The sequence below is a fragment of the Schistocerca americana genome, chromosome 11 (assembly GCF_021461395.2).
Source record: "Schistocerca americana isolate TAMUIC-IGC-003095 chromosome 11, iqSchAmer2.1, whole genome shotgun sequence".
Taxonomy (NCBI): domain Eukaryota; kingdom Metazoa; phylum Arthropoda; class Insecta; order Orthoptera; family Acrididae; genus Schistocerca; species Schistocerca americana.
The window spans coordinates 207,692,027-207,706,753 of record NC_060129.1 but is presented as its reverse complement, the minus strand read 5'-3'; the positions used below and the strand labels follow the sequence as shown (position 1 = coordinate 207,706,753).

General features: G+C 38.5%; 1 protein-coding gene and 1 long non-coding RNA gene across 2 annotated transcripts in view; one reads left to right on the top strand and one right to left on the bottom strand.

The window, feature by feature from the left end:
- The window catches only part of LOC124553847, a 46,432-nt gene extending 44,593 nt beyond the window's left edge, over positions 1 to 1,839 (bottom strand). The window contains exon 1 of the long non-coding RNA XR_006968149.1: positions 1,769 to 1,839. This is a non-coding gene — a long non-coding RNA (uncharacterized LOC124553847). The remainder of the gene's footprint in view (positions 1 to 1,768) is intronic.
- A 249-nt stretch (positions 1,840 to 2,088) lies between these two features.
- LOC124553567 (protein AF-17-like) overlaps positions 2,089 to 14,727 on the top strand; it is a 109,648-nt gene continuing 97,009 nt past the window's right edge. The window contains exons 1-2 of the mRNA XM_047127412.1: positions 2,089 to 2,700; positions 9,345 to 9,424. Coding sequence (XP_046983368.1) covers positions 2,592 to 2,700; positions 9,345 to 9,424 — 189 coding nt within the window. The 5' untranslated portion in view covers positions 2,089 to 2,591. The remainder of the gene's footprint in view (positions 2,701 to 9,344; positions 9,425 to 14,727) is intronic.

Below are 14,727 nucleotides of genomic sequence, written 5' to 3'. Positions count from 1 at the left end.
CTGTTCATGTTAATGAGCTAGCATATTATTGGAATCAGAAGACAGAATTAGCACTGTTTGCAGATGATACAAGCATTGTTCTGAAGCTGAAAAAGCAAGCAATTGTAAAGAAACAGTAACCTAAACAATGTTCTTCTGAAAGTTAATTAGAGTAGATTCAGTTTTCATTCCATCCCAAACATGAGATGATTCTTGAGTGTGTGGAACAAGTCAGGAAGTATAACATAAAAATAATGACTGGTTTTGCACAAATGGGGTAGCTTTAAACATTGGAAAAAACAGCCATTCCAGGTTTGCTTTGGCCAAAATATCCCAGTTCCTACTAATCAAATAACATAGGCTACAAACAAGAAATAATAAACTGAGAAAAAAAGTTTCAACTGTCTGGCTAATTCTGGCAGAAGAATAACTTTAGGAAGTGAGTTAACATATTTTTATTCACTGTTGTCTTATGAGATAATATTCTGGGGAACTCCTTGCTTATGCAAAAAGTATTCATTGCAGAAAAGAAAGTAATCTGAAATGTGTGTGGGGCACACAGACAAACATCTCATACACGTCTCTTTAAGCATCTGGGACTACTAGACTAATCTCACTATACAATTTTTCCCTCACAGAATTTACCATCAAAACGCCATGTGAGAGTGCGATTAACATAGATAATTCCAACTGCAACACTAAAAGGAAAAAGATATGGATTAACCTTTAATGAAATATATGTTTTGAAATGTAGATTAAAGGTGTTTCTCCTCAACTACAGCTCCCATACCATAGAGAAATTCTTGAATGGAAATAGTCATTTTTACATAAAAGAGCCTGTAAGTGACCAGCACAAAGCAACATAAAAATTCTCCTAATGTTAACAATAAATGTGACTTATGGAACAATAACTATCAGATATAACAGAAAGAACATAGCACTCAAGCATCTGTAACTTCTACCTTGTGTGGGTGTATAATAAGGATTGCCCCCCCCCCCCCCCACCCCAGGATTCCAGGTCATCAGCATGAATCTATTCGCAGTGGGCACCACACCACAAAGATATAAGTTGTATTTCTGACACATACATTTCCAATACATTATATTATTATATATTTAATACATTTAACTTTCACAAATACTGACCATGAAAGACTTAATTCAAATTGCCTACTAATTTTCAATAATAGTTTGTCGACGTCTAAAAACTTAGTTCAGAGCTAAACTTTCACTCATTGTAAGATACCGGTATTGCAGTAAACACGTGCAGCTTTCACAACACGTCAAAGTAAAAACTTTCTTTGCAAAGCACAGATGATGCTTCATATTTCATAATGATCTTCCACGGGATTAAACTAAAAGGAAGCATGATATATTGAAATTTACTGCATTTAAACTATTATGTTCGTGTGATAACGTTTCACTCCTAAGTACAATTTTACGTATGTTGTAATATACGAGACGGTAAATGAGCAATTGTTTCAGTTTAAAACACAATGAACTTAACTGCAAACTACAGGCGTGGTTGCAAAGGCTTTTGAAAATCTGATATTTCAACGAATGCTTTGTATTTTGTACGGAATAATATGTTTATCATTCTGCTGCGTCTAAAATTTTAGGGAGTATGTAGCCTCCCGTCATCTCGAACGGGAAACTAAATATTTACTGAAACATTATAGCCACTGCCATGACACACTAGTTTAAGTATGTAGCTTCCTCACCAGTGTCGACAAGATAGACTGTTGAATGAAAAACGACTTCTAATTTTTTGCTCAAAACTTATACCTACGTTTTACTATCGTTGTCTTCTTGTTAGCGTCCCAAAGCTCATCAATCAAAGATAATGCTTCGCTACAGAAGACCATGCCGGTAAGTCTAAGTGTGAACAAAATTTAGTTTTATGACTGACTGACTTGTTCTTATATATGGTAGGTGGTATTTGGTACTGTAGACATTGATCTGATACACTTGTTGAAGAAAAATAGAAGTATTACGGGGCTACTTAGCGTTCTATGGAGGTCGTTATAAAAGAGAAAGTCGGCAGCGCATCTTTGATCGAGTAACTATCCCGCCAACGCGCATGCGCGATAGTGTTTTGCTCGCGTACAATTCTTATTGTGTTTGGAAAGGCGAAAGTGTGGAGCGTAAAATGGTGAATTCGTCAATATTTACGTGAACTGATTAGTGAGGGAGGATTCCGTTGGTAAACACCGTTGAAGACGAGACGTCTGTCGCAACGGTACTACAGAGAAGGCCAGAATTGACCTGTTCACCACGGTTGGAAGCTCACATCACTCTTACTGTTTATTTCATACTTTTCCGTTTTCTGCTGTAGCTAAAAGGGAATTAATAATTTATAAATTGTACAACTCTTACGCGGATAGGAGAGCTCAGCAAGCGTGGCATCTGGCTCGGACTCCCCTCGAGACCGGGTTATACAAGAAGGCCCCGGGATGAGGTGACTTTTCGAAACGAGCCTTTTGTTCGACGAAGGCACATCCAAGACGCGGGGTCAAAATGAGACACGAAAGGGCAAGGGCGCTGGAGGACGGCGGAGAAAGAAGGGCGGACGAGACAATGGGCTAACACAGCAAGGTGCAGACCAGACAAGCATGAAGGAGATGGTAGGGGGGTGCTGTGTTTGTTCAGATGAGAGAGGGTGGGCTGAAAACCCACTCGTCTACTGTGATGGTCAAGGATGCACTGTGGCGGTACATCAGGGTGAGTTTTAGTCGCGTAAATACCATTGTATACGCTGTGCTTGTGCAGAGGACATATGCGCTAACATAACCTCAACGCTGTCCACATGAGACTGTAAACAAACAGTGTTCGAATTTATCCATTTATTAGCCTTTGTTTTTTGAATTTGCTTCGTGCTACTAACTCTGATGCATTTTGTGTCAAAAGCAGTTAAGTCAGGTATTAACTACATAATGTCGTGGAACTACTGTCTGTGTTATGAGGGATGAAGTGAACAAAACTGCAGGATATTTACAGTAGTTCGTGCTATGACGAATATTTTAGAGTACTTTCTTGTCCAGATTTTGCCGTTGAAGGGGCCTGCAGTGGAATTATAAGGCATATGCCTTACAGTAGCATCATTCTAAGAATTTCTCTTGAGAAACACTGCTTTGCTGGATTTTTTTTTTTATTTTTCCTTCTTAGCATTACCTATCCTACATAACAAAGAATAATTTCAGGGCCTATAGAAAGGTCTCATCAACGTTAGCTGAATAGTTTTCTAAGAACTGTTAATAGTTGAGGATGGCACATTTATTACATGAAACAAAAAATGGAGTGCCGTGAGGTACTGTAGCACTTTTAGAAAGAAAACATGTAAGACTGCTGGAAACAAAAATATTTGTTGCGCTATTACTGGACAAAATTGAGCATAGGTATCATAACCAACTGCTCCATTAGTGCCTTTGAGAAAAATCGTTAGATTTAACATGTAGGCCTATGTAATTTGCTAACAATTTAACGTCATATATTGGATATTTCTGACATAATTTGGGATCAGGAGACCAAGAAAAGTGTTAACTAAGAGATTGTATGTGTGAGGAAGGAATTAAAATAGGTAAGGAGAATTTGCTCTACTCCAATATGTAATTTCATTATTAAATAATTGGTGTAATTTTGAGGTGTGCATTAAAATGCAACAACATAGAAAAAGAAAGTTCTAATGCAGTAAAGGTTATGGAGATTATGTCTGATAAGTGTCTGTGTCTTCACTTACCTATTTCTGAAGAATGGTCTGTTATGAAAATTCAGGTGCACATATTTATGTTATGTGATTGGTACTGTATTTATGTTAATGCTGCCAGAATGTGTGATTTTTTTTTTTTGTGTGAATAATGCTGCCTTTGCAGTGTTACTATTTGCTCAAATAATAATTATTTTAGGCTACACCATTATACTCTTGTTCAGTTGCTACATTTAATTGCAGTACTATTGTAACTTCAGTTAAATGTTTAGTTTGTTGATCTTTCATTGGTATCTCTTGTCTGAGTCAGTATAATCTACACTTATTCAACTGTTTCATCTTTGCAGTCTTTCTTAGGGTCTTTCCTAAATAATATGTTGTTAAAAGGAAAGTGGTATAGAATATCTTTCTTTCTGGCTTTGGTGGCCGGAAGATATTTGTATGTCCCTGTGAAAGACATAGGCATGTTGTCCTTTTTATCTTACAGATGGAAATTAATATTCTATAACCAACTTAAAATGCACAATGTATGGTACCAATTCATTTCTTCCCCTTCTTTTCAGTTTGTGGTGGAATGCATTCTCTCTTCAGCTTAATTATTTTGATTTTTATCTTTTTCTTTTTTTTCATTTTGATCTTTATGTAAAATTTGTCTCACAAAGTGAAGTAGCTCAATGGTAGATGAAGCAGGAGGATGATTTCATCTCAAATTGTACAGGTCATGTCAACTTGTGGACTGAATTTCTCTGGAAAAAATATATGTTGGATGTCTATATCATAACTGTTAAGAAATAAAGTATTTTTGTTTTATCTTAATTTTTATAAATGGTTTGGCCCTTTGGAAAATGTTTATTTTATAAATAGCTCTTAAAATAGTAGAGAACAAAAAAATTAACTAATAAACCAAAAATACTAGTGACCAGACAGTTGTTTTGTGTGAAAGCTCCTGTTCGTATGTTGAACTTTAGTTGACACCCGCACACTTATGGGCTCCCTTTAACTTACAAATTTAAGACAAAAATCCAAAATTTAAGTTAATTTTTCCACTTAAATTTTTTCCCTGATTTGGAAAGTCACAGAACACTATCTTTTTTGTCATATTACCAGATATTACTGATGTAATTATAAACAGTATCTTCTTTGCCCTGGTTATCTGTATTGTGTGAATATTAATTACAAAAAAAATTAAAAAATAGCATTTAATGAATTGTTAAAAATTATTTAGCCTACTCAAAAAAAAAAAACCATCCAAAAACTTTCGAATGCCCATCATCGAAAGATAAGTGTACAGTTCCAATTTCTCAAGTACTGCTCTTGGTTGATCATCCTTGTCTGTGTGCAAATTCAGCTATACAGGTTCAATTGTGGGGGAGAGAGAGAGAGAGCAACTCATTTCAACAGTGCAATATTGATTGTTACATTGTAGGCAATTTTAATTCATGGAAAGTCATAAAGATATAAAATCATGGCAGAAGACAGTAATAATTTCATAAAAAGAAAAGTGGGTATGAATATTGTATATATATCTTTATTGTTATAAAATACTTTCATACGGAATTATGAATTGTTTTCCTACTCACTTATAATGTTGTAAAGTAATTATTTTGATTCGGAAATACCAGTTTTCCATGACATTTACTTAAAAATCAGTGATCAATTTAAATATTTAAGTGTCCATGATTTTTTTACCTGGAGAGTGAGTTAGGTCTACCTAAAAAGTTCCTCACACCTTGTACAGACAAGTATTGCCCACTCTGATCATACATTCCCTACATAGAATGACCAACTTACATAACATGAAGTTTTTAGCACACTTAGGATGAGGATTTATGTCTGTGGTTAGCTGTGCCTGTTCATGTAGAACTTATTGCTGAAGTGAGGGGTGACTATGTTACATACGAATCCTAACTATACAGATACATTATTGAGATTGATTTATTTGGCTCTGTACAACTATGGCATTGTGTAAAGCATTACCGTTATATATATGATTACACAAATGGTTGACATATATAACCATTATTAAACCGACATTGCTTATCTTGTACGTAATTAGTTTTGTTTTATCAGATTGCATAGGCTAGGCTACAAATTAGATTGTATGTAACATAAGTGGTACAATTTGTTTTGTTCACCGTCACATTTATAAAAAAAAGATAATTTATTTCATTAAGTCATTGATGTCGTAGAATGCGTCTTCTCAGCCATGTTTCTACAACCATTTTAAATTTGCACGCAATTCCCTTGTGTCGTATGGTTGTTGTTGTTGTTGTGGTCTTCAGTCCTGAGACTGGTTTGATGCAGCTCTCCATGCTACTCTATCCTGTGCAAGCTTCTTCATCTCCCGGTACCTACTGCAATCTACATCCTTCTGAATCTGCTTAGTGTATTGATCTCTTGGTCTCCCTCTACGATTTTTACCCTTCACGCTGCCCTCCAATACTAAATTGGTGATCCCTTGATGCCTCAGAACATGTCCTACCAACCGATCCCGTCTTCTGGTCCAGTTGTGCCACAAACTTCTCTTCTCCCCAATCCTGTTCAATACTTCCTCATTAGTTATGTGATCTACCCATCTAATCTTCAGCATTCTTCTGTAACACCACATTTCGATTGCTTCTATTCTCTTCTTGTCCAAACTATTTATCGTCCATGTTTCACTTCCATACATGGCTACACTCCATACAAATACTTTCAGAAATGATTTCCTGACACTTAAATCTATACTCGATGTTAACAAATTTCTCTTCTTCAGAAAAGCTTTCCTTGCCATTGCCAGTCTACATTTTATATCCTCTCTACTTCGACCATCATCAGTTATTTTGCTCCCCAAATAGCAAAACTCCTTTACTACTTTAAGTGTCTCATTTCCTAATCTAATTCCCTCAGCATCACCCGACTTAATTCGACTACATTCCATTATCCTCGTTTTGCTTTTGTTGATGTTCATCTTATATCCTCCTTTCAAGACACTATCCATTCCATTCAACTGCTCTTCCAAGTCCTTTGCTGTCTCTGACAGAATTACAATGTCATCGGCGAACCTCAAAGTTTTTATTTCTTCTCCATGGATTTTAATACCCACTCCGAATTTTTCTTTTGTTTCCTTTACTGCTTGCTCAATATACAGATTAAATAACATCGGGGAGAGGCTACAACCCTGTCTCACTCCCTTCCCAACCACTGCTTCCCTTTCATGTCCATTGACTCTAACTGCCATCTGGTTTCTGTACAAATTGTAAATAGCCTTTCGCTCCCTGTATTTTACCCCTGCCACCTTTAGAATTTGAAAGAGAGTATTCCAATCAACATTGTCAAAAGCTTTCTCTAAGTCTACAAATGCTAGAAATGTAGGTTTGCCTTTTCTTAATCTTTCTTCTAAGATAAGTCGTAAGGTCAGTATTGCCTCACGTGTTCCAGTGTTTCTACGGAATCCAAACTGATATTCCCCGAGGTTGGCTTCTACTAGTTTTTCCATTCATCTGTAAAGAATTCGTGTTAGTATTTTGCAGCTGTGACTTATTAAACTGATAGTTCGGTAATTTTCACATCTGTCAACACCTGCTTTCTTTGGGATTGGAATGTTGTTGAAAAATATGTTGCTCGCTTGTACATTTTTTTTTTTTTTTACTTAATCAAGTGTGAAGAGTGTCTAGTAATTTCCTGTTTCTGGTTTCACATGAGGGTGCACGCAATCTGCTTTCAGACACACAGACATTCTATTTGCCATGTGTAAATACTTTGGGTGTGTATAGACTGAGGACTTTAAGTATTTTGTGTGCAACAAAAATATTGTCTGCAAGAAGTTATTTGAACCAAAAATATGTTTAATGGCTCTCTTTTGCCAGAGGCAGGTTTATTTTGGCCCAGGGAGTTCTGCTAAAGAAATATTCTGTCATGTGTGTATGGAAAAGGGCACTGTATGCTGTAAGCATGAGCACTCCACTCACATGACCCTTGCCAGCTCACTGCAGAGATTTTCTGTGTGGGTGTTCTAGTGTAATTTATTACTGACGATAGACGATTAGCAATTTTACATAGTGATCCTGTTAATTTTGTCTGTGGTTAATATTTTTAGGACAATATTTTAATTTCAAAATATGAATTCAGTTTTTAGCACGCAGTAACCATCGCAAATAAATGAAAGGTAGTCAAGAATTTATGGGTCATCGGAAGCATCGGATTTACCCTTCTGCTTCTACCCTCGATGTAATGGTGGTGTGGCGTGTGACGTCACTATGGCATGGTGTTTTTGAGTTGATCCGCACTTGTAGATTCCATGTCGTTGTTTGTTAAATATTTTAGTGATTCATTTGCTGTTATTAGCCGAGTGTGTGAGGTTGTCATTGAAAGAGCTTGTTCTGGTTCGCTAGTTATTTACTTTTGATTTTGCCTGTTATGGGCGACAGATTAGTGATCGGTACTGTTGATGCCATGTGTTTGTTACGGGCAGAAATTTAATAGTGTTTTTCTTTTGTCAGTAATGTGTATGAGAGCAATTTATGAATAGGTTATTGCTTGTTGCAATGTGTGTGTGTGTGTGTGTGTGTGTGTGTGTGTGTGTGTGTGTGTGTGTGTTTTTCTGGGGGGAGAGGGCAGTGGCCAGATTTTGTTGGAAGCTTTCGTTGGCAAGTAATTTTTGTTTTGCCTGCTGTAGCGTATACTTTCGTATGTGGGTTGTGTTTTAATTGATCTAGTGAATATGTTTTTTCAGTTGTTGAGATTTTTGTTTCTGTACTGTTTTGTGAATTATGTGTTTGTGTGAAGTTTGTAGTTGTGGGATTTTTTATTCATGGTTTGCTAGTAGGTATCAAGAGCTGTGTTAGAGTTGTATAAGGCAAGGGGAATGTACAATTCCACTTTTCGGTGTCAGTTTTTTGATACCATGGGCTTCATTTGAGCTGTATAGGTTGCGTGAAATGTGTGATTCTTGTTGCTTTTGTAGGTGTAGCATCATGTTGTAAGTTGAAGTTTTGTAATTTTTTATTTATTTTTGTTTTCGGATGGTGCAGTGTTTTGTATTGTTCTATATTATAGCTTGTCCTCACCCTAAACCCCCCTATTTCCCATTTTTGTCCCATTAGTTTAATTTTATTGTTGGGGTGAGACTTTGTTTGTCATTTTATGGTTTTGTTCATATTTGTCGGTGTGTTTGTGTAGTGACAACATCATTGTCATTTAATATACACTGGAAGTTGTAATTCCATCGTATTAATGATGTAACGGGTCAAAGTTGACAGGCAGAATTGGACACTGCCCTAATGCCGAATTTGCGCATTGATGCATGGAAAGGTTTGTGGATAAACAGTTGCAACACAGTATTGTTTTACTAGGTTTCCTACGGTGATGCAACAGTTAACCTATGCTGATGTATGTTGTGCTTCATGGCCCAAGTAAATTCTCAGTTTGTGGCTGAACGTTATCTTTTACTCAGTATTTTGCACAATAACTGATTCCCACTGCAGTAAATCCAGATACACCAGACAACCCTCTCTTGTACAGTTCTGTAATTGTAATGGGAGTTCAGTGTACAATCTGTTCACTATAAACTAAATAAATAAATACGATTGCAGTTTGTGTACGTGCACCTTTATTTTGTGTGAATTACTGTAAATCTACAGGAGCCCGGCACTAATCTCGTCTGCCCTCTCGTGTTTTGCAGCTTGTTACGGGATAGTGACTGTACCGACTGGACCGTGGTTTTGCCGGAAGTGTGAGAGTCAGGAGAGGTCAGCGAGAGTGGTGAGTATGCCGGAGAGCGGCAGCCGCAGCCCTAGAACCAGCTCTGCGCGCAGTCGCTCAACTGTAACTTATACGGTATAGTGGTAATGGCGGTGATACGACCGTGTTGTGACTGACCTCGCAAAGTTAGACGTTTGTTACAAAATTATTATGACAGTGTTATAAAAAAGAGAGTTGCTACTCACCACATAGTGGAGATGCTGAGTCACAGATAGGCACAACAAAAAGACTGTCAGAACTCTCAGCCAAATAAGCCTTCATCGGAATTAGACAAAATACACAAACAACTCACATTCAAGACCACAGTCTCTGACTGTTGAGGCCAAATGTTAGGTGTACGTTACAAAATTTTTTACAATTGATTCTTGAGTCAGTTTGTGGTATACACGTATTTCCTTAAAGGTGTCTACAGTTTCTCGTATTTTCTTACGGCGCCCTAGGGCAGTGATTTTATTTCGTGCACGAGGAAAATTCTTCAGACTTCTTTTTAGCCACGATGTTGTATCTCTTCTTTCTTGACAGTGTCACCTAGATTTTGAAAGAATTAACTTTTCTTCTCAGCATTGCTTAATGAAAAGGACCAAACTTAGTTTTCTTCATTTTGCAACTGTATTCTTGATGTATTACAACTGATACTCTTATTCTCATCTGTGACAAATTAACTTCTAATTATTATTCATAAAAAAGCTCTTTTTTGTATAGCAACTTCCTTAATGTCCACGAGAAGCTCAAATTGCAAACCTTTTTGTCTGTGTGTTCCACTGCTGCCATGTGGTGACTAGATTTTTTATTGATACATTTAGAGTACGTTTTCAATAATATAAGGCACATAATACTTTGTACAATTCCAAGTCTTTTAATGTTGAGTAAGTTACAGTATAATCTAATTTTAATAATAATTATTCCATGACACAGAACATCTGTGATCAAATCATGATTTAATAAAAGAAAAGTTTAAAAGTTGTTATTTATTTATTTATTTATTTTTTTGCCTACTTTTTACTGATTGACCTTTCAGCATTTGTCAGAAAGAATTGTATAGATTTAGACTTTACCCTTCAGCCAGTATCGTACAACAGAATGGTGGTCTACATCACCTGCCGACACTCGAACCCTCCTGCTCGTACCACAAACTCTTTGAGATTCCACGGCCTCTCCTAGCGACTCCTGGGGCAGTGCTTATATTACTGCATAAAACTTGTGGTTCTGGTAGCTGCTGGGGAGTAAACAGCAAGGGTACAGCTTCGAGGACCTGCTGAAAAGTAGTGCCTCCAAATTTTGTATTCTGTTTTTAATATCGGTATAGGTATTACACATCCTGTGTATTTCTCTATAGACTTTCCCACTTCGTGAACACTGAACTATGACCCTCTGGCACTAGAGATCTCAGTTATACAGAATAATGTGATGGCATATGATGCAACTGTGTCCGTGCACAAGAAATGTGTCGTAAGAGCTTCAGATCCCACTAGTTCGTCCACGTGTCGACCGACACGACAGTGCCGGACCGCACACGAGCACCGCGACACTGGCGACTGCTCGATGCCGTAGGTTCGCCATTATCGAGCGTCCTCCGTACGGTCCCGACTGAACCCCATCTGATTTTTATTTGATTTCAAAAGTTAAAGAAATGCTTTGAGGACTTTACTTTGATATTTATAAAGTGGTGCGAGCAGAGGTGAGGTCGTGGCTCCGTCGACAGACTCGGACTTTTTACAGCTACAGCATCGACAACCCGGTCTCTCGTCGGGAGAGATGTGTTCGGCGTTAGGGAGACTGTGTTGAGGAACGAATAGTTAGACGTGATGAATAAAGATGTAGATCGTTAACAAAAGTTGTTTTATTTAAAAACCTTTAAGACTTCTTACATTACAAAATTTTGGGACATTACTTTTCAGCACGCCATCATGTAATTTGATCTACAGTGAGTCCCAGGAATAAAAGTGTCAGATACGATTCACTGTAAGTGTGCATCGTCGCCGTGACTCGTATTTTGAGAGGCGTCTTCGGACACAGACGTGGTCAGACATTTATTTAGTAGTGTAGGGGAGGCGGGAGAACTCGCACACAGGTGAACGAGGAAGATTGAGTGCCGTGTTTGTGTGCCCTGACCCGTGCCCTCGTTCTGTTGAATCGCAGCACACAGATAGCTGAAGTAGTACAGCAAACAGTCACTTTTTGTACGCTTTGTTTTGCCGAGACACGTTTCGGCCTTTCGTCTATCTCTAGTGGACTTAATGTAATAGAGGGAAACATTCCACATGGGAAAAATTATATATAAAAACAAAGATGAGGTGACTTACCGAACGAAAGCGCTGGCAGGTCGATAGACACACAAACAAACACAAACATACACACAAAATTCAAGCTTTCGCAACAAACTGTTGCCTCATCAGGAAAGAGGGAAGGAGAGGGAAAGACGAAAGGATGTGGGTTTTAAGGGAGAGGCTAAGGAGTCATTCCAATCCCGGGAGCGGAAAGACTTACCTTAGGGGGAAAAAGGGACGGGTATACACTCGCACACACACACACACACACACACACACACACACACACACACACATATCCATCCACACATATACAGACACAAGCATATTTAAAAACAAAGAGTTTGAGCAGAGATGTCAGTCGAGGCAGAAGTGCCTCCGGAGTTCGGATAGGTTGGTGTTCCCGAGATGGGAACTTGCTCTTCAATATATCCTCTCTTCCCGTTATCCACCAGGCCTCAATCTCCGCTAATTTCAAGTTGCCGCCACTCATACCTCACCTGTCATTCAATAATATCTTTGCCTCTGCACTTCTGCCTCGACTGACATCTCTGCTCAAACTCTTTGTCTTTAAATATGTCTGCTTGTGTCTGTATATGTGTGGATGGATATGTGTGTGTGTGCGCGAGTGTATACCCATCCCTTTTTCCCCCTAAGGTAAGTCTTTCCGCTCCCGGGATTGGAATGACTCCTTAGCCTCTCCCTTAAAACCCACATCCTTTCATCTTTCCCTCTCCTTCCCTCTTTCCTGATGAGGCAACAGTTTGTTGCGAAAGCTTGAATTCTGTGTGTATGTTTGTGTTTGTTTGTGTGTCTGTCGACCTGCCAACACTTTCGTTCGGTAAGTCACCTCATCTTTGTTTTTATATATAATTTTTCTAGTGGACTTAATACATTTTATGTCTTTGTCAGGAAAATGTTTTTGTTGATTGCATTTTAAATGCTGCAGGTGTCTTTGTTTCTGAAATTTGTTCCTTTTGTGCGTGTATGTGCGCAGCAAAAACACTTTTAGACTCATTGAAACGAGTGCCTTTGCCATGTGGTGAGCTCGTGTGTTTCTTTATGTTGGAAAAAGGGGCAACGAGTTAAAGGGCAAATGACAGAAAGTGTCTAGTCATTGTATTTCTTCAGGTTATTCATTCCACAGCCACCGAGCTCAACCGTCACTAATACGATAAATTTTGACATTTAAATAGGTCATTTTGACGCCAAATTTAATGCTCTTTCGTTTTGGTAACTGTAAAATTTTCAACAGGGTCTATAGTTTCTGAGTAATAGGTGAAATAAAATCTCGTGCCTCATTTTTTGCTAGCAAAAAGTACCCTGTTGCTGGACTATTTGACTGTTGACTTTAATTCGATAGGTAGCAGTCCACAATTTACATTCAGGAGCTCAGTCGGACAACACGTAATTGTAATCACCGTAATGCGAGCATTCGACCCCTCGCTGTTCAGTTTGTAGTCACACTCTGGTCACTGCTTTTATGATACTGTACGGCGTTAACTCTGGGTGGTGTCATTATGGATTATTCCCTACAAAGATTTAGCTGAAACGTCACACAGGGTAATTATTGGTTCTCATCGTTCACTCGATTATCCAGCTTGATCCGTTTGAGCCACTTTAAACTTGAATAGCACCTTACTACCAACTTGTCCTCAATATTATTAGTCCTCAATATTACTAGTTAATATTCTCCCTCACACGGAATCTCCCATCTTACATATCATTTATGTTAACTTCACATTTCATTTAGTCAGTCTTCCATGTAACGCTGTTCCCCAAAATTGACTTGTAGAGAGGAGTGAGTACATAATTTTTTGAATTGGAAACCCGTACTGTTTCAGTGCTACAACGATTTGAAAACTTGTATGTAATGCAACCGTTTTTGCAATTAATTGATTAAGGGTGACCCAGTAGATCACTTGTTTTACAATTCCACTCATCAATAGCCAAAGAAATTGCTCCTGTACTCATCGAGGTGATGCAGTACGGCCTCTTCCGATTCGGGTACGCGGCATCTCCTCCGAGCACCACAGTTGCACCTGCCGAAGGTGAACATACCATTTTTTAAAGCCGTCGCATAATTGTAGTGAAAAGGGTACGCGGTGGAGTCGGATGTCGTGGAGAACGATCTCGGTAAAGGCGACGCGCGGCTGCTCCGCCACCTCGAGCGTCGACATTTGCGAGGATCGTGTCAGTGTATTCTGCAAACGTGTGCTCGACCTTGTTGTTCTAACACTCACAGACATGTGAATGAGTCTCGAACCGGGTCAGAGAGGTAGGATAGAGAACAGATGACATTGGCCAATCAGACACAACCGTTCCTCACCTCGACTACCGTGTTGCGAGTACCTGCCGAGCAAATATGTTTTCGAATGCTGTAACACAGAAACGGTACATTTCCAGATGTGGGTTCCTATTCACAATATTATGTACTCACTCCCCTCTACGAGTCCGAGAAGTTCGTAACAGGCATTTCCGGCCACCCTGTATAAATAGATGAGAATTTTTATAGGCCTGTATCATAAAGTTTTGAAGATGCGGAATCCACTTCGAAGGCGGTAAATTATGCAAAGGCACAATTATTGCCATTTTTACTGACACTGTTATAAAGTCTAGCTCATTGAATGTACAGCCAGAGGGGGGGGGGGGGGGGTGAAATCCAGACCAAAATAGTCATTGTCGGCTGACAGCGCACTCGGTGATGAACGAACTTGCAGATCGTTCGTATGCATATGAAGGACTTTGTGTAATGGTGCAGCCTCAACTTTTAAAAAATAAAGAACTGACGATACAGTGGTTTAGGCGCTCGATCGCTGCCTCACCGAGCGAGTCACTTCCGACTTAAATTAAATGGTCTAAAATCGTGTACTACATACTCTGAAATCAGGAGAGCTGAAAGGTAGAGCATTTCACAGATAAAAATGCACTATGATAGTGAACCATTTATTATTGGCAAAAAACTTGCAGTAGACACACTTACATCTGTATTGTGCTGCTGCTAAAACAGGAAGAAGAAGGGAACAAAAGCAATAC